The sequence below is a fragment of the Humulus lupulus genome, chromosome 2 (assembly GCF_963169125.1).
Source record: "Humulus lupulus chromosome 2, drHumLupu1.1, whole genome shotgun sequence".
Classification (NCBI taxonomy): domain Eukaryota; kingdom Viridiplantae; phylum Streptophyta; class Magnoliopsida; order Rosales; family Cannabaceae; genus Humulus; species Humulus lupulus.
The window spans coordinates 266,154,862-266,180,574 of NC_084794.1; the positions used below are offsets into that span (position 1 = coordinate 266,154,862).

Genomic DNA, 25,713 nt, shown 5'->3' on the forward strand with positions numbered 1-25,713 from the left:
TGCTACCATGTGCCTCAATTACAATTAGATTAATATTAACCATCCCATTATGGTCTTTAACTATTCGTAGGCACTCTAGAAAATGATTGTGATAATGGAATTATGTTTGTAATTATATTAGTCCATATAAAATTCTAACATACAAAACCAAAATTAAGAAAACACACTTCATGATAAAAGTTCATCATCATAGATTTCAATTCCAAAACCCATATTGAAGAACTCAAGCCATTTCTGCCATCAACGACCAGCCTAAGCCTTCCAATTTTAAAACAAATTCAGTTTTCCAATTTTAAATCGAAGAGATGATGAAACCTAGTTTACATTTAGTATTCCAATTTTACCAGAAAGGAGGAACAAAAAATAGAACCATATCAGATCTTCCCAGATGCCATTCGCCGAACCATCTTCCCCACCAAGATTCGTCGACCCTAAGCACCGTTCATCGACCCCAGATTCGTCGCCCATTCGTCACCAACCCTCCTCGACATCATCACCAATCATTTTTAAATTGAAAATTAATTTTTTAAAATATTTATGAGCTGGACCAATCACAAAGTGACACGTGTTGGTCTAGCATCACCTAAGGCAATAGACGGAGACTAACGAAATTACTATTTTACTGACTTTGAGTACTTTACTAGCTAAAAATAAGATTGGGTCTATGCCGATTACAAACCCCAAACATTAGGTACTTTTGCAGCAAATATCTCTAAATAAAAATAATCACTATTGTTCTATTAATGTAGAGTTTTTTTTAGTTGCAGTCTCCATTCTTTACACTTTGTAACACTTAGGTCAAAAAAATTGATTTTGAATTAGTTATGTCCTCAAACTTTTCAAATCGTATCATTTAGGTACCTAAATGCTATTTTTATTTATTTTTTCTTTTAAAATACATAAAAAATATAAAATAAATGGTGAATCATTCTTAAATATCTGGACATTTAATTTATGATAATAATAATCATGACACGAGAAAAAATATTTTCATGACATTTTTAAAAATATTTAATATTTTTATAAATTAAATTAGTAGTTCATTAAAAAAAAAAAATCTTACCTACATTGTTATTTTATAATTAATATTAATAAGTATATTATCTCGATTATCTTGATATTATTAATTTTTCTTATGTTTATGCTTGTTTATTTCATATATTTTTTAAAACTTAATAGTATATATAAAATTATTTATGTGAATTTATATATATCTCTTCTATATAATAAGTGTGTAGATAACATAAATTCTTGGTTTTAAGGGTTTTTTATTTTTTAATGTTAACTTTAACAGAATATTCTTATATTTTGTAAACATCACTTAAACTTGTTATCCAGATTTCCGGATAGCGTTTAGATTGATGACCTCGGGGAAGCAGAATTATCGATGTCTTTCACGGTAGGTGACCAGAGCTCGCGGATGAACAGAAAGGCTTCGCCTCTCCCGTTTAGTGTCCGGATTACTCTTCCAAGCAAACACAATACGGAAACTCGTCAACTCTCCCGGACTCCCGAAGGGGTATCCTTCGGGGAAGCTCCTTCCAGGAGAAGCTCTTCGAGTGGTCTCCGCGGAAGCAGTTCCGTGCCTCGCACGGAACAAAGCCAAACGGTCGAGTCCTGGAGGAGGCATATTTGGAATGATATCCGCCTGACACAGGATCCCGCCTGACACGCCCGTCAGGTCAAAGCCGCACACATCCCAGCACGCCTAAGGGTACCTTTTCGCCTACTGTCCCGCTGACAACTTGGAAAAGACGGCTGACTTTGTGTGTTCCCCATACTTTCACGTAAATATACCCACATAGAGTCTTGTAGCCATGCTACTACAGTAATTGTATCCCTATTTATGGCTGGTGTAATTAAGACTCATGTACGTAGAGAAAAACCCTAATCCAAAACCCTAGCTATAAAGACCCCTTCATTTTACAAGAAGAGGGACGAACAAATCATATAGCAAAAACTCTACTAAAATCTCTCTAGCTTCATCTTCTTCAAGAGAACCCGAGAGAAACACTGTGAGTGTGTGAAGTTCTTGTGCACCAGCCATCTTACTGTAACCTTTCCCAAGTATAATAACATCGACTCGTGGACTAGGGCTTGTTAACGCTTGAACCACGTAAAAACACTGTTTGTTTAGTTACATTTCAGCATTTCTACAGTTCTTATCTTTTTATTATTCTGTTAGTTATTCGTTTCCGAAAAACTCGGTAAACATTTTGGTGCTTTCATTGAGAGCTGTAGGAAGTTGTTAGTCAGCTCTTTTTCTGTGTACGTTTTTTGTATTCACTTCGTGCTAAAGAGATGGTGACTACGAGAAAATCCGCTGTTGACAAAAATGCTACGGTCAACCCCGATACCGTGATGGAAGATGCGGTGCAAAGCGAACCCTTAGACTACCAAGGTGAAGACTCGACATCCCGCCAGGATCGGGTCAGTACCGAAGATACAACATACTTAGAAGACGAAGAAGAGTATGTCCAAGACGGTTATTACAAGGACGGCTGCTACTATGAGAAGGACCCAGAACTGGTCCAAGTAGCCGAAGAACTGGTGGCCACTAAGGCCAAGCTTGCTGAGCAGGAGCGCGTCTCCGAAAGAATGCAACGCATGATGGAACGCCTCCAAAGTAAGTTCAGAGATCTAGGCGACTCGGACGAGGATGCCTCTGTTCTAGGTGGTGCTGATGCCCCCATGCTGGATCCAGCCGCTGCTGGACCATCCAAAGCCGCCCCTAACAAGGGCAAAGAAAAAGTTGGAGAGCCTGTGCGCGCTGACGCCCCTGCACCTCCTAAAGGCGTGAATCACCAGGCCGACTGCCCCCCCCGCGCGCAGAAGGTCTCTGGCACTCCTAAGCCCAGACGTCCTTCAGCCCCAAGGGGGCACTCTGTGCCTAAAGGGCCCGGTGCTAAGGCACCCAGGCCTAGGGGAAGGAACAACCGCCCCAGTGATTCCGTCAATCAGGACGGTCGGGTTGCGAACTCGCACTCCGAAGATAGCTGGTCCACGGTGGACCTAAGAAGAAGGTTGGAGGCCAAGTATGAAAAGGCCAAAGGAGAAAAGGCCCGGCCTCGCGGAGATGACCTCCGAAATCATATTAATGACAAGCTCCGGGGACGTGACCTCCCGAAAAGTGATACGAAGAGGCTCGAGGAACAGATTGCTGCCTTGACCAAGCTGGTCCGGAAGCAAAGTGGGGCCCTGTCAGACTCTGAGGAGGAAGACCCGGAACCATGTATTAGGAGGATCGCGGAAACGTCCCTCCCGGATAACTTCAAAATGCCTCACATAGAATTATATGATGGGAGGACAGACCCGCGTACCCACCTAGCTAAATACAATAAAATGATGCAAGTGGCGCGTGTCAGTGAGGACGCCAAATGCATGTGCTTCTCACTCACCCTTACCAAGTCCGCGGAGGACTGGTGGAAAAGATTAGCTCCCGGATCAATCCACAGTTGGAAGGAGCTACAGTCCGCGTTTAGGAGGCAGTTTATTGCTGCCCGCGACCACGACATGGAGGTTGGTTCCTTAACCAACATCAAGCAGCAACCCACTGAGAACCTCAAAGCTTTCATTCAGAGAATGATGGAAGCTGCTGCAAAAACCAAGGTCAGCGATGACATGAAGCTGATCGCCCTTCAATCGGGCCTTACTGTCGGCTCCCTGCTATGGGGGGAAATGCAAAGGAGACGGGCAGAAACGCTGTCCGAATTCATGTCAAAAGCTCAGGGAATCATCAACCTTGAGGATGCCTACCAGCAGGACTTTGGAGTTCCCCCGGCTCCAATGCCTTCCGTGACTGCGCCGAGCTTTGCTTCGCAAGCTCCCGCACCAGCCCTCACGCTTCCAGGAGCCCGATTCACTCCAAGTGTGTATGGGCCTTCCGCGTCTGCTCAGACGCCGAGTCAAACCCATTTCTCTGGGTACGGAGCAGTACAAACCGGATGTAGTATCGCTCCTGGCATGCCGCAGCCGCAAGCGGAAGCCCCAGAACGAAATTTGAGCCAATCGCGGAGCAAACGAAGCGGAAGAAACTCCAACCGGGGAGACCATTCAAAGAAACCCCAGAAGGACTATGAGCCCAAGTTCACGGAATATACCAGTTTGATAGACTCGCGAGAGAATGTCTATCGGGAGACCTGTAATATGGTCAACTACAGGAAGCCCCCGAAAGTGTCTCACGGAGGAAGGCGTCCGCGAGACTCCAATAAGAGGTGTGAGTTCCACGGAGACGTGGGGCACACCACGAACGAGTGCCTTCAGCTGAAGGATGAGATCGAGTCCCTGGCAAGAGCGGGACACCTCGGTCAGTGGGTGAGGATACCCATTATCTATCCCGGACAGGGGATAGTTCACGGAGCTGCATATTCCCCGGGACAGAGGGGGGCCGCTAGCGCTCCTGGAGCCGGTCACCCCCAAACTCCCGGGTCTCAGTTCCCCGCACTTCCTGCTCCACCCGCTCCGGTGCCCATTGCCTTGTTGGCTCCAGGACCAGGCAACCCATATCCGCCCGGCCTTGCTCCGCCACCCGTTGACGGACACGTCGCCACCATTTCCGGAGGACCACACCTTGCCGGAAGCACCCGCAACTCCCAGAAGAGGTACTTGAGGGAGTTAGAGCACGCCGAGGAGATGTGCGCCTTGGTTCAATCACCTGCTCAACGTCCCCGAATGATGGATCTTCCCATCACCTTCACGGAGGACGATGCTCGACATGTGCACTTCCCCCACAACGATCCCCTCGTGGTGGAAGCCCAGATTGCCAATAAGAAGGTCTCACGGATCTTGGTCGATAACGGAAGCTCCGTGAACATCCTCTTCAAAGCGGCCTTCCACGTGATCGGATTGACCGAGACAGACCTGGCCCCATGCCCCATCCAACTTCAAGGTTTCAATGGGGACGCACTCATGCCATTAGGGAAAATTCAACTGCCAGTCACCCTCAGAGGAGAAAGCGACGCTTGTGCCTTCAAGCATAGCACATTCGTGGTGGTCGACTGCCCCACGGCGTATAATGCCATCTTAGGCCGACCGGTCCTGATCGATTGTGGGGCCATAACCTCGATACGCCACTTATGTTTGAAGTTTCCATGCGACGATGGGCGTATTGGCACCCTCCGAGGAGACCAAAGAAGTGCACGGAGCTGTTATAACGTCTCCGTCCGATCCGTCTACACGGTCCAAGAGACGTTTGCTGCCATTCCTTTGGCGGAAGAATTGCCAGAAACTGGGGGTGCTCAGGAGGCATACTTTGACGAACTCGACCCAAGAGTGGGAATCGAGAAAGCAATAGAGTCGATGGAGGAAGTCGAAGAGGTGATCCTCAACCCGGGAGAACCCACCAAGGTCATTCAGGTGGGGAAAAACCTGCCGTCGGCCGTTCGAGATAAGATCGTAGCCACTGTGAAGGATAATCAGGATATCCTGGCATGGTGCCACGCTGATATGACGGGGATTAATCCCAATGTTGCGTGCCACGCACTCAACATAGACCCAAGGTCAAGCTCTCGCGGACTTTATTGTGGAATGCTTGGGAATGAATGACCTCCCGGAAGATCCTGTCCCGGAACTTCCCACCTGGAAGGTCTATGTAGACGGAGCCTCAAATGAAAAAGGAGCTGGAGCGGGGGTCATCCTAATATCTCCCCAAGGGCATCAGCTTCAGAGCGCCATCCGTTTCGCGTTCCCAGCATCCAACAACGAGGCAGAACACGAAGCCATGTTAGCTGGGTTACGACTGGCCAGAGAAGTCGGAGCCCAAAAAATCGAAGTATACAGCGACTCCCTACTTGTGGTAAACCAAATATCCGGGGAATACCAGACGAAAGGCGAAAGGATGGCTGCCTACGTGTCTCTCTCCCGCGACCTACTGCAGCATTTCAAAGGCTACCAAATTCGCCAGGTCCCCCGGGACCAGAACTCACTTGCGGACACGCTGGCCAAGCTTGCAACGGACCCGGAGATTGAACAGTATGGCTTAGTCCCCATCGGGCACTTAGAAGCCCCCAGTACTGAGACACGAAGGATAAACGCCATCATCGACCATTCCCACTCCTGGATAGGACCCATCCTCAGATTTCTCACCACCGGAGAGCTCCCCACTGATAAAGCTAACGCAAGGAAGCTCCAATATCAAGCTCCCCGATACGTGGTTATGGATGGAAAGCTTTACCGCAGGGGGTTGTCCATACCCTTCCTTAGGTGTGTTGCCGGAACCGAAGTCAGCACCATCATCCATGAGATTCACGGAGGCTTCTGTGGCGAGCATACCTCCGGGCTGAGCCTCTCCAAAAAGATCCTTCGACAAGGATACTTCTGGCCCACCATGAAGAAGGATTGTGTGGATTATGTCAGGAAGTGTGAGCAGTGCCAGAGGTACGCCAAGGTTCCGCGAGCGCCGCCTACAGAAATTACCCTAATGACCAGCCCCTGGCCGTTCGCCGTTTGGGGCATTGACCTAGTAGGTTCCCTCCCAACTGGAAAGGGTGGAGTGAAGTACGCCATAGTCGCGGTAGACTACTTCACCAAATGGGCTGAAGCTGAACCTATGAACACGGTCACATCTAAAAAAGCACTGGATTTTGTCATCAGGAATATAGTGTGTCGTTTTGGGCTTCCACGGAAAATTGTGTCCGACAACGGAAAGCAGTTTGACAGTGAACACTTCACGAACTTCTGTGCTTCGCATGGAATTATCAAAAGCTTTTCCGCAGTCGCCAGACCCCAGGCTAATGGGCAAGTGGAAGCTGTAAACAAAATATTAAAGACCACGTTGAAGAAAAAACTCCAAGCCTGCAAGGCTCACTGGCCGGAAGAACTTCCGCGAGTACTTTGGGCCTATCGCACAACAGAGAGAACTTCGACGGGGCACACGCCTTATTCCATGACCTTCGGTTGCGAGGCCGTCATCCCAGTAGAAGCTATGATCCCCTCTCACAGGAAAGACACCTACGATCCTACCCGGAACCATGCCCTCCTCCAGGAGTCCTTGGACATGATCGAAGAGCTCCGGGAGCAGTCGCAGGTCCAACTAAAAATGTACCAAGGCAAGATAGCCCGACACTTTAACATGAGAGTCCAGAGCCGTACATTCGAAGTTGGGGATCTTGTCCTACGGAGAGTATTTCCTGCTACGCAGGATCCGGGAGTAGGAGTCCTCGGACCCAACTGGGAAGGCCCCTACGAAGTCCAAGAAAAAGTGGGCCATGGGACGTATCACTTAAAGAGACTCGACGGATCTAAAGTCCCGCGCGCCTGGAACGCGGAGCACCTCCGCCGTTACTACCAGTAGGCCCCGGACCATTCAGTCAGAAGTCCTTGGTGAAAATAGCAAAAGTGAAAAATGTGGAAATAATCCTCCCTGTTGTAAAACTCACGCCAGGCAGGCTAATTTAATGAAACACGGAGAGATTCACTCCACTTTTACTGCACTTTTTATCCCTGTGTTCAAAGCTGCGTTTTAACAAGTGACCACGCGGTCCGGAGACGTCCGGACCCCACGCTCACTTGGGGGGTATACATGGCTAAGGCATAGCCATACGCCCCTTGAACAAAACGTACACAGAACACCACTTATGTGCTAGCATTGTGTTTGAAAATTTTAAATTGTTTGAAATGTTTAAATTGTTAAGCTTAGGTTTATTTGTTGCCATGAACATGCTTGCATTACGTGTCATATGTGCATTATGTGCTTATGTGAAAATTGCCATGGAAATGCCTGCCATTATGTATCATGAGAATTATCTCCTGTGTAGCCCAGCGATGGACGGGACTGGGGGTCTCGGAAGGCAAAAGATGGCAAGATCCGCGAGCGCTGTAGAGCTTTGCTTCGCAAGCTCCAGCTCCGGATCCCGCAAGGCGAAAGATGGCAAGATCCGCGAGCGCTGTAGAGCTTTGCTTCGCAAGCTCCAGCTCCGGGTCCCGCAAGGCGAAAGATGGCAAGATCCGCGAGCGCTGTAGAGCTTTGCTTCACAAGCTCCAGCTCCGGATCCCGCAAGGCGAAAGATGGCAAGATCCGCGAGCGCTGTAGAGCTTTGCTTCGCAAGCTCCAGCTCCGGGTTCCGCAAGGCGAAAGATGGCAAGATCCGCGAGCGCTGTAGAGCTTTGCTTCGCAAGCTCCAGCTCCGGGTCCCGCAAGGCGAAAGATGGCAAGATGCGCGAGCGCTGTACAGCTTTGCTTCGCAAGCTCCAGCCCCGGGTCCCGCAAGGCGAAAGATGGCTAGACCCGTGATCGCTGTAAAGCTCTGCATCGCAAGCTCCAGCTCCGGGTCCAGCGAGGCGAAAGATGGCAAGATCCGCGACCGTTGTAAGCCTTGCTTCGCAGGCTCCAACTCCGGATCTCACAAAATAATGCATGGCAAGCTCCATGGCCATTGCAAGTTTCAGCTCCAGAAGCAGACATGCTCGATCCCCCCACTCATAGCCGGCTTTGCTTCGCAAAGCCCCTGCTCCAGGATCACACCTGGTGGGTGTGGCGATTTCCCCGACAGCAATAAGCCTTGCCTCGCAGGGCTCCATGCCAGGTCCCTGAAGTCAGCCACCATGAGGTTCGCAACAACAGTTAGTTTTGCTTCGCAAAGATCTAACCTTAAGTCTAGCAACGCTCACCAAAAGAACTCCCGTTCCAAACAATGGAACGACTCACCTTAGCAATCCCAGTGAACAGTATAACTACAAGTCCCGGGATTGGCTATTTGCCTCAGGAAAGCTAAAGTACGGTGAAAGGAGCCTGGCCGTTGGAACCAGGAAACCTTCGTAACCTAGAAACTACATGGGAAAAGACATCATCCGTTAAAGCTTCAAGTGGGAAGTGCATAGGTTTTGGCCGTTGGAACCAAAACCCCATACGCCCCTACAACAGTTTCTACCGTATAAATGTCTACCCTAAGCGCAAAGATAAATAAAGAACTTGGCAGAAAAGAAAGGAGAATGCTATGATTATGGCAAAAATGTCCGCAATGAAAAACTCAAAATGAAAAATAATTAAAGATAAAACCCCTTCAAGCATTGGGGGTAACTACAGCTTCCACGACCGCAGCTTCGGGGGCATCGGTTTCAACTGAGGCTGGCGGAGTCGGCTCATTGGAAGGAGGAACTTGGTCATGAGAAGGTTCAGAGGTCCCCGCCTCTCCGGGATCTCCCGCCTCAGGAGCTTCAGCACGTTCGTCAATGTTGTAAGTTTGGACGTACGCCTCTGGGCCCTGATCCCACACGAGTAGCTTCTCCCTCATGGCTTCGGCATCATCTCCCAGATAGCCTAATACCTCCGGGTTCACTTTCCAGAGTTGATGCATGAGGACCACATGCGATATATTAATCGTCCTGTTCAGTATCACCTCAGCATCCTCCTTCTCCTTCAAGCGCTCCGCCTCGGAGGTTGCCAGCTGTGCTTCCGCGACAGTTAGTTGGGCCCTCAATTTTTCCATTTCGGCCTTGGAGGCATCCCGCTCCCCCTTAAGAGAATCAATCTCCTTGCGTTGCTCCCTATTTTGGTTCAGCATGGATTGCTTCTCGGTCACATGCCCCCTGGCAGTGAATTGCAAGGCCCCGATCTCTTTATCCTTCTCGGCGAGCCCCAACTGCAGCATAGACACGAGATCCCTGCTCCTCTTATGGAGTTGCTCCTCCTCGTGCAGCTTACTCTGAAGAGTGGAATATTCCTCTTGCCGCTTAAGGAGGAGATCGTTTTTTGATTGCAAGCGGGCTTCCAGGGTATCCTTCTCCACCTTGGCTTGGGACAGCTCTTCCCGGAGCTTGGAGTTTTCGGCCTTCATCCCATCCGACCGCTGTCTAAACTCATTCTCTGCCTTGGCCCGGTACTCTTGATATTTGGCAAGATATTTATTCTCCGCCTCTTCTTCAGCCGTGCGCCGGGCCTGATCAATCTTCTCCGAAGCCCCCAAGGCCTGTTGGGTCAGTTTCTGTTTCTCCGCCTCCAAGGCCTGGCGAGCCAGTTGGCTCTCCTCCAGCTGAACCAGAGCTGCACCAACCTCCCGGAACGAGCGTTCCGCGATCATAGAGGCCTGCAAGGAAAGACAACAGAATGAGCTAAAGCCGGACCAAAAGACAGGTGATCCCAAAAAATAACAACTGACGGCTTACCCCGGACAGTTGCTGCTTCACAGCGTGTGTCAGCAACAGCGGATCCTTGCTGCTACTGATGGCCCATTTCTCAGAATTGAGCTCGCATAAGCTCAGGGCCATGTCCTCCATCACCTCAGCTCCGAACGGCGCCAATGCACGTCCGAGCCTAGGCACCAGCCTCTTCTCCAAGGCTGGACCATCCAGAACCGCTCCGGCCGGGTGAAGAGATCTCACCCCCTCGGCCAGCTCAGCTCTCTTCACGGCAGACAAGTTATCTGCCCTTCCCTGAGTAACAGCCTTCTCCGCCTCTAACCGCCTCTTCAAAAAACTATCGGCCCGTCTTACACCCTCCAGGAGGGCAGCGGGGAAACTGGTTGGCTTCCGTGGGAAGTGGAACTTCAGGCCAGGCAGAGGAAGGTTGGTTGTCTGAGAAGAAGGAGACCCCGGAAGGGTGGACCCCCTTTGAGCTGGGGGAGGAGGCAGACGGGGTATTAAGGCCCCGGTCTGTTGCTTTTGCTGCTGCGGCATCAGAAGTAATTGCCCTTGTTGCTGCTGCTGGTTTGGATGTTGTGGTTGCTGCAGCTGTGACGTTGGTGATTGTCTCTGTTGTTCTTGTTGCTGCTGTTGTTGTAGTTGTGCTTGCTGTCGTTGCTGTTGTTGTTGCCTTCGACCAGGAGAAGAGTGTCTAAGGCGTTTCTTCTTAGCACCCTCAGCATCTTCTCCCGGACGCTTGCTCACCCCAGTTGTCTTCACGGGGAACACAAGCCCTTCCCCGTCGCTGCTGCTACTCGAGACCATCATGGTCTCGGAAGGCCCGTCAGCAGGAGACTTCTCTACCCTCGGAGACACTTGCGCCTCGCCACTCGTCTTCTTGGGGGAGGCAGTTTTACCTCCCCTACCAGCCTTGGTCTTCCGTCCTTTCCCCGTGGACGGGTCTTGGCTAGTGGCAGCCTTCTTAATGAGCAAAGTCACTCTCCCCAACATCTTGGCTTCCGGATACTCTGCAAGAAACGTACAAAGCAAGGTTAACGAACCAACGAGCAATGAGAAAGAAAATAAGTAAGAAGCGGTAATCAACAAAAAAGCACAAGCAAGCGCGCCAGCAGGGAACAAGAAACGAGAAAAAGAAAAGTTTGAAAGGGACGACCATGCACGAGAAACGTGGATGGCCTTCCCCGAGCAAAACAAAACATCGCTTCCTGCTCCAGGAAACTCCCGTACTCCTTGAAGTCCGGGAATAACATGCTGAGAGAAGAAGGGTCAACCATGATGACACCTTCTGGCAGACTACCGTCACTCAGACACCAGAGGAGCTCATCTACCCTATCGCAATACCTGTCGAAAGGTATCCTACGCGGATCTAGCCTAAGGAAACGGGGATCAAACCCCATCTGAGAGGTCCGGGAAACCTCAGACAGGCTGGGGGTGTGAATCAACCGAAAACTAGTCTTACCTCTCCCGGAGGTACTAGCCCCCGAAGCCCCTATGTTAGGGTAAGCCGCGGCGTGGCGAGCCTCGATCTCCTCTTCCTCCGGCTGGGGGTCGGGGAACCTCTCCGCCCAACTAGGAGATAAAGTATTTTCGTCCCGGGCTGCTTGGGTGATCACCTTAGACAGCTCCAGGGCAATCTGCTCCCGGATGTCAGCCGACACCTGAGTCTGCCCCCTGCCACTCACTGGCTCGATATTTTGGAAGGAGGCGAGTAACCCATACTCCCTCAACGATTCGGAGGTCACAAGTCCCTCCACTTTCAACTCTTCCTCAGAAAGCCCTTCGTAGAACTTGGACCTCCTTATCATCTCCGCGCAGCGAGGTGTCCGCGGAACGACTTCTGCAAAAATCAAATACAAGCGTTAGAGATCCTCCCAAAAGGCAAATCAAACGCAAAGAAACAAAGTTGAAAAGGAGAGGAAGGAGCACTTACCAGGGATTTTGAAGTCCAAAGATAGGGCTGGCACCCTCTTCAGCGGGAAGCCAGTCGTCAGGAACCAGTATTCCCGGAGGTCTGGAACCCTCGCGGTATGACAAGTGGGGCACATCACGTCCGGGTGCCTTTCTAGCCTGTAAAACCCCACCTTGTCTGAATGACCCCTCATAGGCTGAGACTTCAACCCGTAAAAGTACAGCACCTCCTCCGGGGTAGGAGCTTCCAGTCTCCGGGACTTGCAAAAGATGAACCACCCTGCTAAGAGCTTGTAGCTGGGAGGAATTAACTGGAAGGGGGCAATCCCCGCCTTCACACAGAAATTGGCGAAGTAACTCCTTAGGGGCAAGTGCGCCCCACACACTATGTGTGCCCAGCTCCAGGCACCAAAGCCCTCGTGACTCTGGCTAGCTGACTCGCCCAGCACCGACAGACGGTGCCACATCAGACCTGGGATGTTCTTCAGGCCTGCCTCAGAGGAATACAGCTCCAGCATGCCATAATTCCTGAAAAGGTTCGACTTTTGGTCCATCTCCCAGACGGAACTATTGGAGGTTGGTGGGCTAGCCGCGACCACTTTCGCCTTTCCTTTCCCCTTTCCACCAGCGACAGGAGAGCCCTTCTCTTGGGCAGAATCAGCCTCCCCCACAGCAAGGAGTTGTTCCTTTGAGATGTTTGTCACTGGACAAAAGAAAAGAAAAAAGAAAACACTCTAAGCAGTCAGCACCCTTGTCATACCCTAGTGGTATCAAAGGCATCGGGGAGACCCTCCCCGAAAACTGCTTGGAGAGGCTCCCACCGAGCTTACCGAGGGATTGGCACCATGCCACCCGAAGGGCAGCAAGGAACCAGACTCAGACCCCGAGCCTAAGCCCACCAAAAGAAGTGTTTTTCCAGAGAAAGACACCCTAAAGGCGTTCATGCTTATGCCCTAAAACAGCAAAACAAGGGACGACTTTCCAAACGCAAATCGCCAAAGCATGCAGAAAAGGCTACTTATCGACTCACAATCGATCACATGCCTACCAAAGCCCTATTCACGCATGCACATAAGCAATAATGGCAGAAACCTCTACTCTAACAACTACCAACAACCTAAGGTCTGGGAGGAAAGAGCAAAGTAGAAATACTTATTGATATTCGGGTAGTTGGAGGTTGAAGGAGTAACTGGATCACTGCACAGCACGATCACGAGAAGTAAAAGCTGCAAAGACGAACGGCGATTCAAACCAGGAACTTCGGGAAATAAACCCACTGCCAAATCAAAAAGAAAAGTTTCCAGATACTTACCAAAAGAAATGGCAAGTTCGGGGGAACGTAAGCTGGGAAGCCTGAGAGTTCGAAGGTTTGGAAATCTGAAAATCCTAAAGATGGAGAATCTGAAAGCGTAAAGAGGAAGAAAGGTCCTTTCCCTCGTTTTTATAGCAGGGAAGAAGCCGTTTCGAATTCCTCAAGTGGACGGTCCCGATCTTCCCATTCCGTGTGCATCAGATCCAACAGCTGGAGAGGAAGCGACGATCCTATTTATGACTCCTCGGATGGGAATAAAGTATTTATTTCCCATCATTACACCACCTCGGGCCCTGAGTACCATTAAAAACCGTCAAATCATTAGTCAGATGACTGACGCACGCATCCTCAATCAGTCACCTCACGCACACGTCTTGGTCGCAGAACCATTCCCAGAATGACATGTGGTCCTTGCCGCACTTGAGTACTTGATCTCAAACAGAAGAAATTCCCTTTCTTTTTCATACTAACACTCAGGCGGGAAAAAGGAACCCTTCCGGGAACACAGAAGGTGCCCCCTCGCCTAGTCTAAGAAACCGATTGTACAAGCTCCCGGATCTCTCAAAGCTCCGTGACCTTGGGGGGTAAATGTTATCCAGATTTCCGGATAGCGTTTAGATTGATGACCTCGGGGAAGCAGAATTATCGATGTCTTTCACGGTAGGTGACCAGAGCTCGCGGATGAACAGAAAGGCTTCGCCTCTCCCGTTTAGTGTCCGGATTACTCTTCCAAGCAAACACAATACGGAAACTCGTCAACTCTCCCGGACTCCCGAAGGGGTATCCTTCGGGGAAGCTCCTTCCAGGAGAAGCTCTTCGAGTGGTCTCCGCGGAAGCAGTTCCGTGCCTCGCACGGAACAAAGCCAAACGGTCGAGTCCTGGAGGAGGCATATTTGGAATGATATCCGCCTGACACAGGATCCCGCCTGACACGCCCGTCAGGTCAAAGCCGCACACATCCCAGCACGCCTAAGGGTACCTTTTCGCCTACTGTCCCGCTGACAACTTGGAAAAGACGGCTGACTTTGTGTGTTCCCCATACTTTCACGTAAATATACCCACATAGAGTCTTGTAGCCATGCTACTACAGTAATTGTATCCCTATTTATGGCTGGTGTAATTAAGACTCATGTACGTAGAGAAAAACCCTAATCCAAAACCCTAGCTATAAAGACCCCTTCATTTTACAAGAAGAGGGACGAACAAATCATATAGCAAAAACTCTACTAAAATCTCTCTAGCTTCATCTTCTTCAAGAGAACCCGAGAGAAACACTGTGAGTGTGTGAAGTTCTTGTGCACCAGCCATCTTACTGTAACCTTTCCCAAGTATAATAACATCGACTCGTGGACTAGGGCTTGTTAACGCCTGAACCACGTAAAAACACTGTTTGTTTAGTTACATTTCAACATTTCTACAGTTCTTATCTTTTTATTATTCTGTTAGTTATTCGTTTCCGAAAAATTCGGTAAACAAAACTTAAGTAAAATAAATTATCTCAAAAATTAAAATAGGATATTTTTGAGATATTTTACAATGATAATTATTTAAAAAATAATAAATAATTAAGCAAATTAAAATAAAATATTTTTGAGATATTTTACAATGATAATTATTTAAAAATAATAAAATCATATGTTTTATAAATTAAATAAAATTTAATTAAACTTAAACTCACTTATTAGAATAATATTATATTAAACATATAATATAATCTACTGTCAATTAACAACAAATTGTTTTTTTAAAAAAACTAGCAAGAAAATTAAATTTAAAATCCACGTATAATATTTAATATTACATTAAACATATAATATATAATCTATTTTTGTCACTCACAAATTCAAAAACTAAAACAAATATAAACTTAAACAAAAATAAATAAATTATTTAATTAAAATAAGATATTTATTTAAAATTTATATGATATTAATATAAATTTAATAAAAATAATCAATAAATTCTATAAATAAAACTAAGGAAATGTGCATATTGCACATTATTTGTATCTAGTATATATATATATATATATGAGGAGTAACCATTGAGAAGTATTCCATATATATATAGTGACAAGAATCATGTGGTTCATTTTAAAAACCAATTGGTGATTAGATGAAGCTTCATAATTCTGGTTATGGTATCATGAACCAACTCCCTAGTGAACATTCGATCCACACTCATCCAAAGAGTGAGACAACTTTAAAAGTACTTGAGACTTGCATAGTGCAATAATACACTTAAGATTCAAATAGTAAGTTAAGCCGTACGAGATCCGTATAATGCTAAAAGATACTTGAGATCCAAAAAATAAGTGATTTAAAAAAAGACTACTTGTGATAGGATAATTCAAAATTAGAGATTAAAAAAATTATCACTATTTTAAGTGAAGAAAATACCAGTACCTCCACTTTTAGATGGAGCCCATAATTCTCCGAATAGAGAGAAATATGAATCATTTCCCATTTGGAAAGACTTTTTTTTTTCTTTATCCAATTATAAATTTGCCCAAGAGATCCCAAAACAGGCAATTAATGTATGGAGTAGCTAGCTCTAGTCTAACCATGCTCTTTTACTTTTTGTCATCAACCTTTCCAAACTTGAATTTTAAGTACAGTTTTCATGATAAAAGCCTGGCCATTATAATTATTATTATTTTCTTTAATCCTTTATTTTATTTATCTGTTTATTGCTCTAACTTTTGACCTTCAATTTTGACTAATGACCCACTTGGAGTTGGATACGTAGTTTATGAATTTAAATCTATGTATTGTTTACTCAATTAATTAAATATTTAGTTATTTCGTTGTTGTCTTCAGATTATGCATTATAAATATGAAATATCACTATCATCACGTGATTAGCTATTATAAATAAAATGATATTTTTCATGTGAAAAATATTTGTCATCATTTTTTTTTGGTAGCTTTAAAATTCCAAAATAACCTTGAACATTGAGCATTTATAATTTTACTATCGGAATTCCCAATGAATATTTTCAATTTTGATTTATATTATATTATTCTCATATAACGTTTGGATTAACAATTGAAAAAACACTAAAAATCTTATAATCAATCTTTATCATGTTGAATGGTAAACCATCTAATTAATTTAAACGTGAACAGCCAAACAACATTTATAAAGTCATTTTCAAAAATTTACTTCGGCTATGTACACACGATCATATAGTAATAGTATTAATTCTATGATTATATTTTTTAATTATATAAAAATTTCGGATGCCTCAAAAACTAAATTATATATATTTTGATTTCTAATATACATTCAGACCTACCTTAATTTTTTTTTTTGGAATATAGTAAAATTGTATGTAAGATATATACTTTAATAAATTTAACTAAAATTATATTATAGCTTTAGGTTTGGGCTTGGCCTCTCTCAATCGAGACTAGTACACCATTAGATATTTGAAGAGTAACCGTGCACATAAAACACTATACACAATTTTGTGGCACTGTTTTTTAAGACAATGGATATTATTTTAAATAAATATAATTAATTAAAAAAAAAAGAGAAATTGGTGAAAACGACTTATTTTTTTAAGTGATTTTACACTATGATCTACTTTTGATATTTTTTTTGCAAAATTGTCTCTATCTAAAATTTGACCAGTTCTTTAAATTTTTCGATCGAATGTTTGAATTTTTTGATCACCTGTCTAAATTTTCGACTAGCTATCTAAATTATGAGATGTTATTTTGTAAAGAATTATTAAAACTAGGGTAGAGTACAAAATGACTTTAAAAAATAAGTTATTTTGTCAAATGACTCTTAAAAAAAACGGTCACAACACTATTATAATGTTTTGGTGCATATTTTGTGATCACATATCATTACTAATATTTGAATTAGTTTATTGCATCAATAACTATCAGGAAAATTCTTTGGAAAATTAAAATGTGAAATTTATCATTTTTGAGGCAAGCTAGCAGTTAAGTTACGGCTTGACTATATTATGGGTTTGGTCGCAGCTTGCCTTAAAGGCTGAAACTTTCTTTGTTTTGGTGATGAAGCAAAATTGTAAATTTTCAATGAAGCAATTGCAAAAATCATCGATATGGACTGACAGCGTAACAAACATGTACATGTTACATAATCATATAACGTATATATGTTTTTATTTTTATTTTTATATTATATATATGTGGACATGCACGTACTATTCTTTATTTTAATAAAACAAAATAATTTATATATATACGTGATTATTTAAGAGAAAATATAAGATATTGTAACCACAAGTTTAAAGCAAAAGATTTTTAAAATTTTGAATATTAAAGTGTGTTTTTGGTTAAAATTTCTAGCTAGTGGTAAACTATTAGTAAGGCCCAAGAGGCAGGCCCAATTGAGTTGGACTCTACTGCAGTCTAGGAGCAAGTAAAGGGATGGGGAAATGACTCGGTTCAGCCAACTGCAAAAGCACCAATGAGGGAAGATGAGAACTGTGATATTCGAGCCGAAGGAGAAGGAATTAGAAGAGAAATAGAGGAAGAGAAAGCGCGTAGCAAGAGAGAGCGCGTGAAGCCACGATGGTTGAGAGACTACGTGATGATATTGGGACGTTGAGGGAGTGAGAGAATGTAACCAATTCTGTTAGTACTTGTCTGAACTGCTACTGAGTATAAATATTTTCTTTGTAATATTTTGGAAGGATGTTGAATGAAATTGCAAGAGTGCACTGGGAGATTTGCTCTATCTCGAAGAGAGCCTTTAGCCTAACATTGGTGCTTTCATCGATCCTCCTTCATCATCATGAAGAACGAAGAAATTGTCGCCATGTTGCAGTCGTTGGACCTCAAATTCCAGCAGTATTCTGATGCTCAGTTGGAGAATTTCTGTAATGCCCCAAATTTCCTAATAAGGTTTAGGACCTTGATTAGGAGACCGGGAGGACCATAATTGATTTATTATAGTATTTAATGATTATATGCATGTTTACGTAGATTATATTATTATATGATGGTGAATGCATGCATATGGGCTCATATGTTAATTACGAGGGTAATTTGGTAATTTGGCCACTGTGGGCGTAATTGTATATTTTGGGTGCATGATTGTGATTAATTAATATAGCCACACTATAAGGTGGATTGGTTCGAGCTATCGACATGAGACGATCATGAGATGTAAGTGTTCGGTCTAGTCATAACGGGTTTAAGTTCGGGGCTCGGGGTGAGTCTCGGGGTGAATTTAATGATTAGAGCATTACCGGGAATTAAAGGGTAATGGGATATGATTTGTTGGTATTTGGGAATGTTGAGAGTAGCGGGAATTGGAGAGCGTTAATTATAATTAACGGTATAGGTTGGAAATGACGAATTTACCCTTGGGAGTGTTTAGAAGCTTTTAAATTGGTCTAGGGGCATTATGGTCTTTTGACCTTAAGGATTTATATCCGTTTTTGGGGGCTTGGAAGGCTGTAGAAACAGAGAAAAACAGAGCCTAACCTCATCCTTTCTTCCTTTCTCTTCCGTACAAACTTTCCTTCATCCTTTTCTTTGAATTTTGAGAGCCACCTTGAGGAGTTAAGCTTGGAGATCAAAGGGGGAAGCTAGGGAACTTGTCACAGCCATTAAAGGGGATTCAAAACCGTGTTTGAGGTGAGTTCCAGTTATGAATTTAAGGTGTGCTCTGTTTTTTTGAGTTAAGTTTTGAGTTTCTTAAGTTTTTAAGCTTAGGATTGGACTTTGTGAATTGTTGAGTTTTTGGTTGGTTTGAGCTTCAGGTTTTGGTGGTTTTGGACCATTGAGAAGTTTGGTAGTATTGATTTGATGATTTGGAGATGTTTAGATGGGTTTTTAGAAGGTTTTAAAAGTGGAAAAACGAAGAAAAATGACTGGTGCGAAGTTGGGCCGCGGCCTTGTTCTTGGGCGCCGCGGCCCTAGCTTGAAGAAGGTGGTGAAGGCTTTGTCAGGGGGGCGGGCCGCGGCATGGTCCATGTAGGGCCGCGGCCCTTAAGGGAAAAATTGCCCAAAAGTGTGTTTTTGTGATGGAAACTTAACTCTAAGGGCCTAGGATCGATCCCACTACCTAGTTGAGTGGGATTTGATATTCCGGAGGCTTGGGTTGGGTTTGGAAGTATTTAATTACTCATTTTGATGAGGTTTTATATTTGGTTATGACTAGGTGACCGCTAATGGATTAGAAGTTGATCGTTCTCAAGGGTCGTTCTTTAAATCGTTCTAGCTCGACTTTGAGGTAAGAAAACTGCACCCTGTGTATATGAGACATGCATGGTTATTATTGATGCATGTCGGTTGATTACTATATATGACATGCATGGTTATTATGATGCATGTTGGTTGATTATTATATATGACATGCATGGTTATTATTGATGCATGTCGGTTGTTTATTATGTATGACATGCATGGCTATTCTTGATGCATGCTGGTTGACTATTAAACGTGACATGCATGGCTGTTATTGGTGCATGTAGAATTGCTGGATTTATTGCATATGATGCATGAGAAACATGTGATTGGGACATGCTTTATATACTGGGTATGATATTGTTCAGAGCTTGAGCCTCTGTGGTTGTGCATGGTCCTAATTGTACTGGTATCTGTTTAGTAAGCATGCTAGATACCTTGTTTATGGATATTGAACATGTGGTATACGATCGGTGGCATGACTTGCTTGTGTATGGCACTGACTAGTCAGGGACCGACTCTAGAGTCGAGAATCGCGCATTGAATGGCTCTATGGCATTAATGCTAGACCGACCCTAGGGTCGAAGAACTTATAAGCGCTTGCCTGGTCTACGACCAGATGACTATAGCCAAGGTATATGACCCCGGTGACTGTTTGTCACATGGCTAAGGGACGTTGTCCATAGTTTCGACTCTAGAGTCGTGAGGAAGGTTATGTTGGTGACTAATCACCTTGCACCTGTCCTAATCAAACTTATGAAAGGATCACTTATCAGTTAAGCCCTGGTGACCCTATCATCACACGGCTAGAGGGAGCGTTGCTCATTATTGTGACTTTTGGCTATTGTCACCTATTTGCTTGGACTGATAGTCCTGAATGGTTACTATAGTTATTGTTGATATTATATCATGTTGTTCTGTGTTTTCTTGCTGGGCTTTGGCTCACGGGTGCTACGTGGTGCAGGTAAAGGCAAGAGGAAGCTGGACCATCCTTGAGTTGGAGAGCTTAGGTGATGACGTGTACATATGCAGCTGCTCGTTTGCCACGGCCGAGGTTTAAAGTGGAACTAGGGTTAAACCCTGTTTTGCCGCTTAGAACTGCCTGTTGTAAATATTTTCTGTAATAGACTCTGGAACTTTATTTTCGGGATCCCAATGTATATATTAAACGTCTCCTAACCAAAGTTTTAATCCCTAAACCGCTAATCATACTTAGTTCACAATTTTGGCCAAATGACTCGATTAGCGAGTTTAGCACTGTTTGCAAGGCACACCGTAACGGTCCCTGGAGTTGGGGCGTTACAATTTCAAATCCCTTCTAAAGCAGCATGTTTCCAAGACGGATGAACGTTTCTCCCAACTACCACGATCATCGTCGCCGATTACTGCAGGAGACACAAGTGCTGCCAAAGATACAAGTAAGTCGATGGGTAAGCGTTCGGAGTTTGAACCTACTGGCTGTGACCTTAATTCCATTCTCAAAACACTTCGAGTTAAGGTGCCACGATTTGATGGAGCTAATGTCGAAGATTGGATCTATAAGATCAATAAATTTTTTGATCTTCATCAGGTTGACCATACAATGCGATTATTGTGGGTACTTTTCATCTGGATGGAACTCCTTCCACTTAGTTTCAATGGATGGAAAAAGGGGGTGCATTCTCGGATTGGGAATCGTTTCTTCAGGCGTTGCAGACCCGTTTTGGCACTTCAATATATGACAACCCACTGGGACATATCTCAAAGCTCACTCAGACAGGGAGGGTGTCGGATTATCGAACGAAATTTGAGTCATTGATGCCACGAATTTCAGGGGTAGATCAATCAATGTTTCTGAATTTTTTTGTTTGGGGCCTTAAACTGGAAATCCGAAGGGAACTCTTGATGCTGAAACCAGTTGATCTAGCTGATGCAATGGCAAAGGCCCAACTGTTTGAAGACCGCCATGATGATCTTAGTAGCCGCAATCGATTCGAGGTCGGACGACCCATTTGGTCTTCTCGCTCGACCAATGTTACACCAGCAACCAACACATTTTCCCAACCAATGCACAAGCAAACTACATCCCCAGCAGCAGCTATAACCAAGTCTTCACTTCCAAGTACTCAATCTATACCAATTAAGCGTTTATCTCCAGCTAAACTGAAGGATAGGAGGGACAAAGGTCTTTGTTTCACTTGTGATGAAAAATTCAGCTATGGACATAAGTGTAAGAATCAGATGCTCATCTTGTGCGGTTATGAGGAAGAGGACTGTGACTCTTTCCACGAGACAGGGTTTCAAGCGACAGACGACATTACTGAGGATGTGGTGAGCCTCAATTCACTATCCAACTCCATGAACCCGGGGATTTTCTGGATTATGGCAAAGCATGGTGCTGAAACTTTGGAGGTTTTGATTGATACGGGCAACAACAACAATTTTATTCAGGAGTCCTTAGCTAACCACTTGCAGCTTTCTTGGGAAGAAACCAAACGTTTCAAGGTATATATGAGGAATGGTAATTTTCTACTATGTTCAAAAATTTGCAAGGGAGTTGAGCTAGTTCTACAGGGTCATCGATTCATTGTTGATTTGTATGTATTCCCTATTTGTGGTTTGGATGTGGTTCTTAGAATGCAATGGCTACAAACTTTGGGCCCTTGCATTCATGACCATAAAGCATTGACTATGGAATTTTCTTGGAAAGGAAGTGTAGTAAAGCTAGCTGGATCCACCGATGTATCTACTCACCAGCTGTCGTATACACAGTTCAATGCTCTCTTGAGAGAGGGAGAGGTTAGGGGACTGTTTTGATTGACTGCTATCACTGAAGAACAAGGTAATAGGGGGGACGAGTTGACAACTTTGGAGACTACATTCCCTCCACAGGGCAAGGGAATTCTGACTCAGTATGCTGGTGTATTTGATGAACCCAAGCGGCTGCCTCCCTATAGAGCTGTGGACCACATAATTTTTTTGCAACCAGGATCGATACCGGTGAATGTTAGACCCTACCGGTACCCATATTTCCAGAAAGATGTAATAGAAAAGCTTGTAAAAGAAATGATGGAGATGGGGTTCATCCGATCGAGTACCAGCCCATATTCATCGCCCGTTTTGTTAGTAAAGAAGAAGGACGAGTCTTGGCGTTTCTGTGTTGATTATAGAGCCATAAATGGCATCACAGTCAAGGATAGACTTCCAATTCCCACCATTGAGGAGCTTTTGGATGAACTAGGCAACGCTAAAGTATTTTCAAAGCTGGATCTTAGGGCCGGCTATCACCAAATTCGTATGGATCGTCGGGACATTCATAAGACGACATTTCGTACTCATGAGGGGCATTATGAATTTGCAGTAATGCCATTTGGGCTTACCAATGCTCCCTCAACATTTTAGGCTGCAATGACTCAAGTCTTTCGTCCATTTTTGCGACATTTTGTTATTGTGTTTTTTGATGACATTTTAATATACAGCAGCATCGAAGATGAACATGTTGGTCACCTCCGACTAGAGCTGTAAATGTGGGCCAGCCCGGCCTGGCACGGCCCACATTTTCGTGCCTCTGAAAAAAGTGGGCTGGGCTGGGCCAGCCTGTGTAAGAAAGTGGGCCGGGCCGGGCCAGCCCGCATATAAATATATAGGCCCAGCACGGCCCACACGGGCCACGTGCCGGGCCAGACCGGGCCCAGATCGTGCCAGCCCATATTCCTAAAGTGGGCTAGCCCATTTTTTAAAATGGGCTTTTTTCGTGCCCTAAAAATGGGCCTCAAGTCAGCCAAAATCTGGGCCTAATTCGAGCCCACTTTTTTTTTACCTGTTTTACTTTTTTTCCCTGTTTTACTTTTTACATATATATACATATATATATATATTTACTTAATTAACACAATAAAAATTCCAAATTTAAAAATAAAAATAAAGTAAACATTGCCTCATTAAAAACTTTACCAAGAAAAAGTTTAAGAAATAAAATCTATAAAAATAGTATGATATTTTTACATACTATAAAAAAATGATGATATAATAATAATTTTTTTATTTATTTGAGTTTAATTCGGGCTTTTTGTGTGCCGTGCTTTCGGGCTTTTTATATTCGTGCTTACGTGTCGTGCCTTCGGGCTTGTCGTGCCGTGCCGTGCTAAGCCCGTGTCGTGCCCGTGCCTGGCCCGAGCCCATATTTTTTCGTGTCGTGCCTGGCCCAAGCCCATATTTTTTCGTGCCGTGTCGTGCTCGTGCCTTCCGGGCTCGTGTCGGTTTCGTGCTGTGCTCAAAAGCCCGGCCCGTATTTACAGCTCTACCTCCGACTGGTTCTTCAGCTACTTGGAGACCATAGTTTCTATGCAAAAGTGAGTAAGTGCCAGTTCTTTCAGCGAACGATAGAGTATTTGGGACATTTGGTGTCTTCACAAGGGGTACAAGTGGATCCTTCAAAGATTACAGCCATGGTAGATTGGCCAACACCTACCTTGCTGAAATAGTTACGAGGTTTCCTTGGTCTCACAGGGTATTATCGACGATTCGTGGTCCATTATGCCACCATTGCCGCACCACTCACGGAGCTATTGAAACAAGACAATTTCAATTGGTCTAAGGACGCAGCTGCTGCATTTGAGAAACTAAAAATTGCCATGACACACACACCTGTTCTTAGACTACCAGATTTTTCAAAGGAGTTTATTATTGAGACATATGCTTCTAATGTTGGCATAGGAGGGGTATTGATGCAAGAGGGAAATCCCTTGGATTATTTCAGCAAGAAGCTTGATCCCAGATTTGTTGGGGCTTCGGCATATATCCGAGAAATGAGAGCTATTGTAGAGGCTGTCTCTAAGTGGCGCCAATATTTTCTTGGACGACACTTCATCATTCGAACAGACCATAAAAGCCTTCGTGAGCTGTTAACGCAAGTTATTCAAACTCTGGAACAACAACACTTCATCTGAAAACTTATGGGATTCCAATTCTCCATCGAGTATAAGGCATGTAAACAAAATTCTGCTGCTGATGCACTATCCAGGCAGGTCGACGGGTCTTCCTCTTCTTTTCATTTGGCAATCAGTGCATGTTCTTTCGACTTTCTGGATGAGTTACGCCAAGAAAATATAACCTATCCAGATATCCACCTTATTCATGAACAACAACAGCAAGGAAAATTAGATGTTACTGTCTACACACATAGGGACGGTTTGCTCTATTATTGCTAGAAATTTTTTATTAGTGCCCATTCGAATTTAACGAAGCAGCTACTTTAGGAATTTCATGCCTCTCCTCTAGGGGGTCACGCAGGAATTGACAGGACTTTATTACGCTTGGGAGCAAATTTTTTCTGGCACGGGATGCGCAAGGATGTGCGCCAATTTGTTTCAGCCTGTTTGGTTTGCCAAACGGTTAAGTATTCACCCACAGCCCCCTACGGCTTGCTCCAACCACTTGAAATTCCAGAACGAGTTTGGGAAGATTTGGCTATGGACTTTATTGTGGGACTGGCTAACTCACATGGAGTGACTAATATCTTGGTGGTGATTGATAGATTTACTAAATATGCTCATTTTGGGGCACTACCGCATCATTACTCAGCTACCAAAGTGGCTGATCTCTTTTCTCACATGGTGATTCGACTTCATGGCATGCCTCTGACTATCATCTCAGATAGAGATCCAATTTTCACTAGTACTTTTTGGCAGAAACTATTTGAATTAATGGGTACTACACTAAAGATGAGCTCCGCTTACCACCCTCAAATGGATGGCCAGACCAAAGTAACCAACAGATACTTGGAACAATACTTACGAGCTTTTACAGCCGAAAATCCGAAGCAATGGAGCAAGTTTCTGTCTTGGGCCGAGTACCATTATAACACTAGTCATCACTCAGCTATTGGTATGACACCTTTCCAGGCTGTTTATGGACGCACTCCTCCAACGATTCCCTCGTATACTCGGGGTGCCATAACCATTCAAGCAGTAGAAGATGACTTGCTTACACGAGATGCTACTTTACACCAGCTGCGACAAAATCTTCAACAAGCTCAAAATCGCATGCGTCAGCAAGCTAATAAGAAACGCAGGGATGTCGAATTCAAACTAGGTGATCTAGTCCTTGTGAAGCTTCAGCCATATCGTCAGACAACAGTTGCTCATCGCCTCAATTCCAAGCTATGTCGTCGTTACTTTGGCCCATTTGAAGTTATAGCACGAGCAGGTCCAGTTGCCTATACCTTGAAGCTGCCCCAAGGTAGCGGTCTTCACCCGACCT

At 44.7% G+C, this 25,713-nt stretch overlaps 1 protein-coding gene across 1 annotated transcript; it reads left to right on the forward strand.

Moving 5' to 3' along the window:
- Nucleotides 1-21,114: 21,114 nt before the first annotated feature.
- On the forward strand, nucleotides 21,115-24,401 carry LOC133815460 (uncharacterized). The gene is made up of 4 exons (XM_062248299.1): nucleotides 21,115-21,957; nucleotides 22,006-22,251; nucleotides 22,345-22,747; nucleotides 23,962-24,401. Exons 1-4 carry the CDS (start codon nucleotides 21,115-21,117, stop codon nucleotides 24,399-24,401), a joined length of 1,932 nt encoding a protein of 643 aa, XP_062104283.1.
- The last annotated feature ends 1,312 nt before the right edge of the window (nucleotides 24,402-25,713 follow it).

Bases quoted from the DNA above. Each gene is read 5' to 3' on its own strand.
- LOC133815460 (XM_062248299.1), top strand. From the start codon at position 21,115: ATGGAAAAAGGGGGTGCATTCTCGGATTGGGAATCGTTTCTTCAGGCG. The intron at 22,252-22,344 runs GTTAGGGGACTG...TTCCCTCCACAG, and splicing joins CTCTCTTGAGAGAGGGAGAG to GGCAAGGGAATTCTGACTCA. The intron at 22,748-23,961 runs GTATGGATCGTC...TTGGTCTCACAG, and splicing joins GGCCGGCTATCACCAAATTC to GGTATTATCGACGATTCGTG.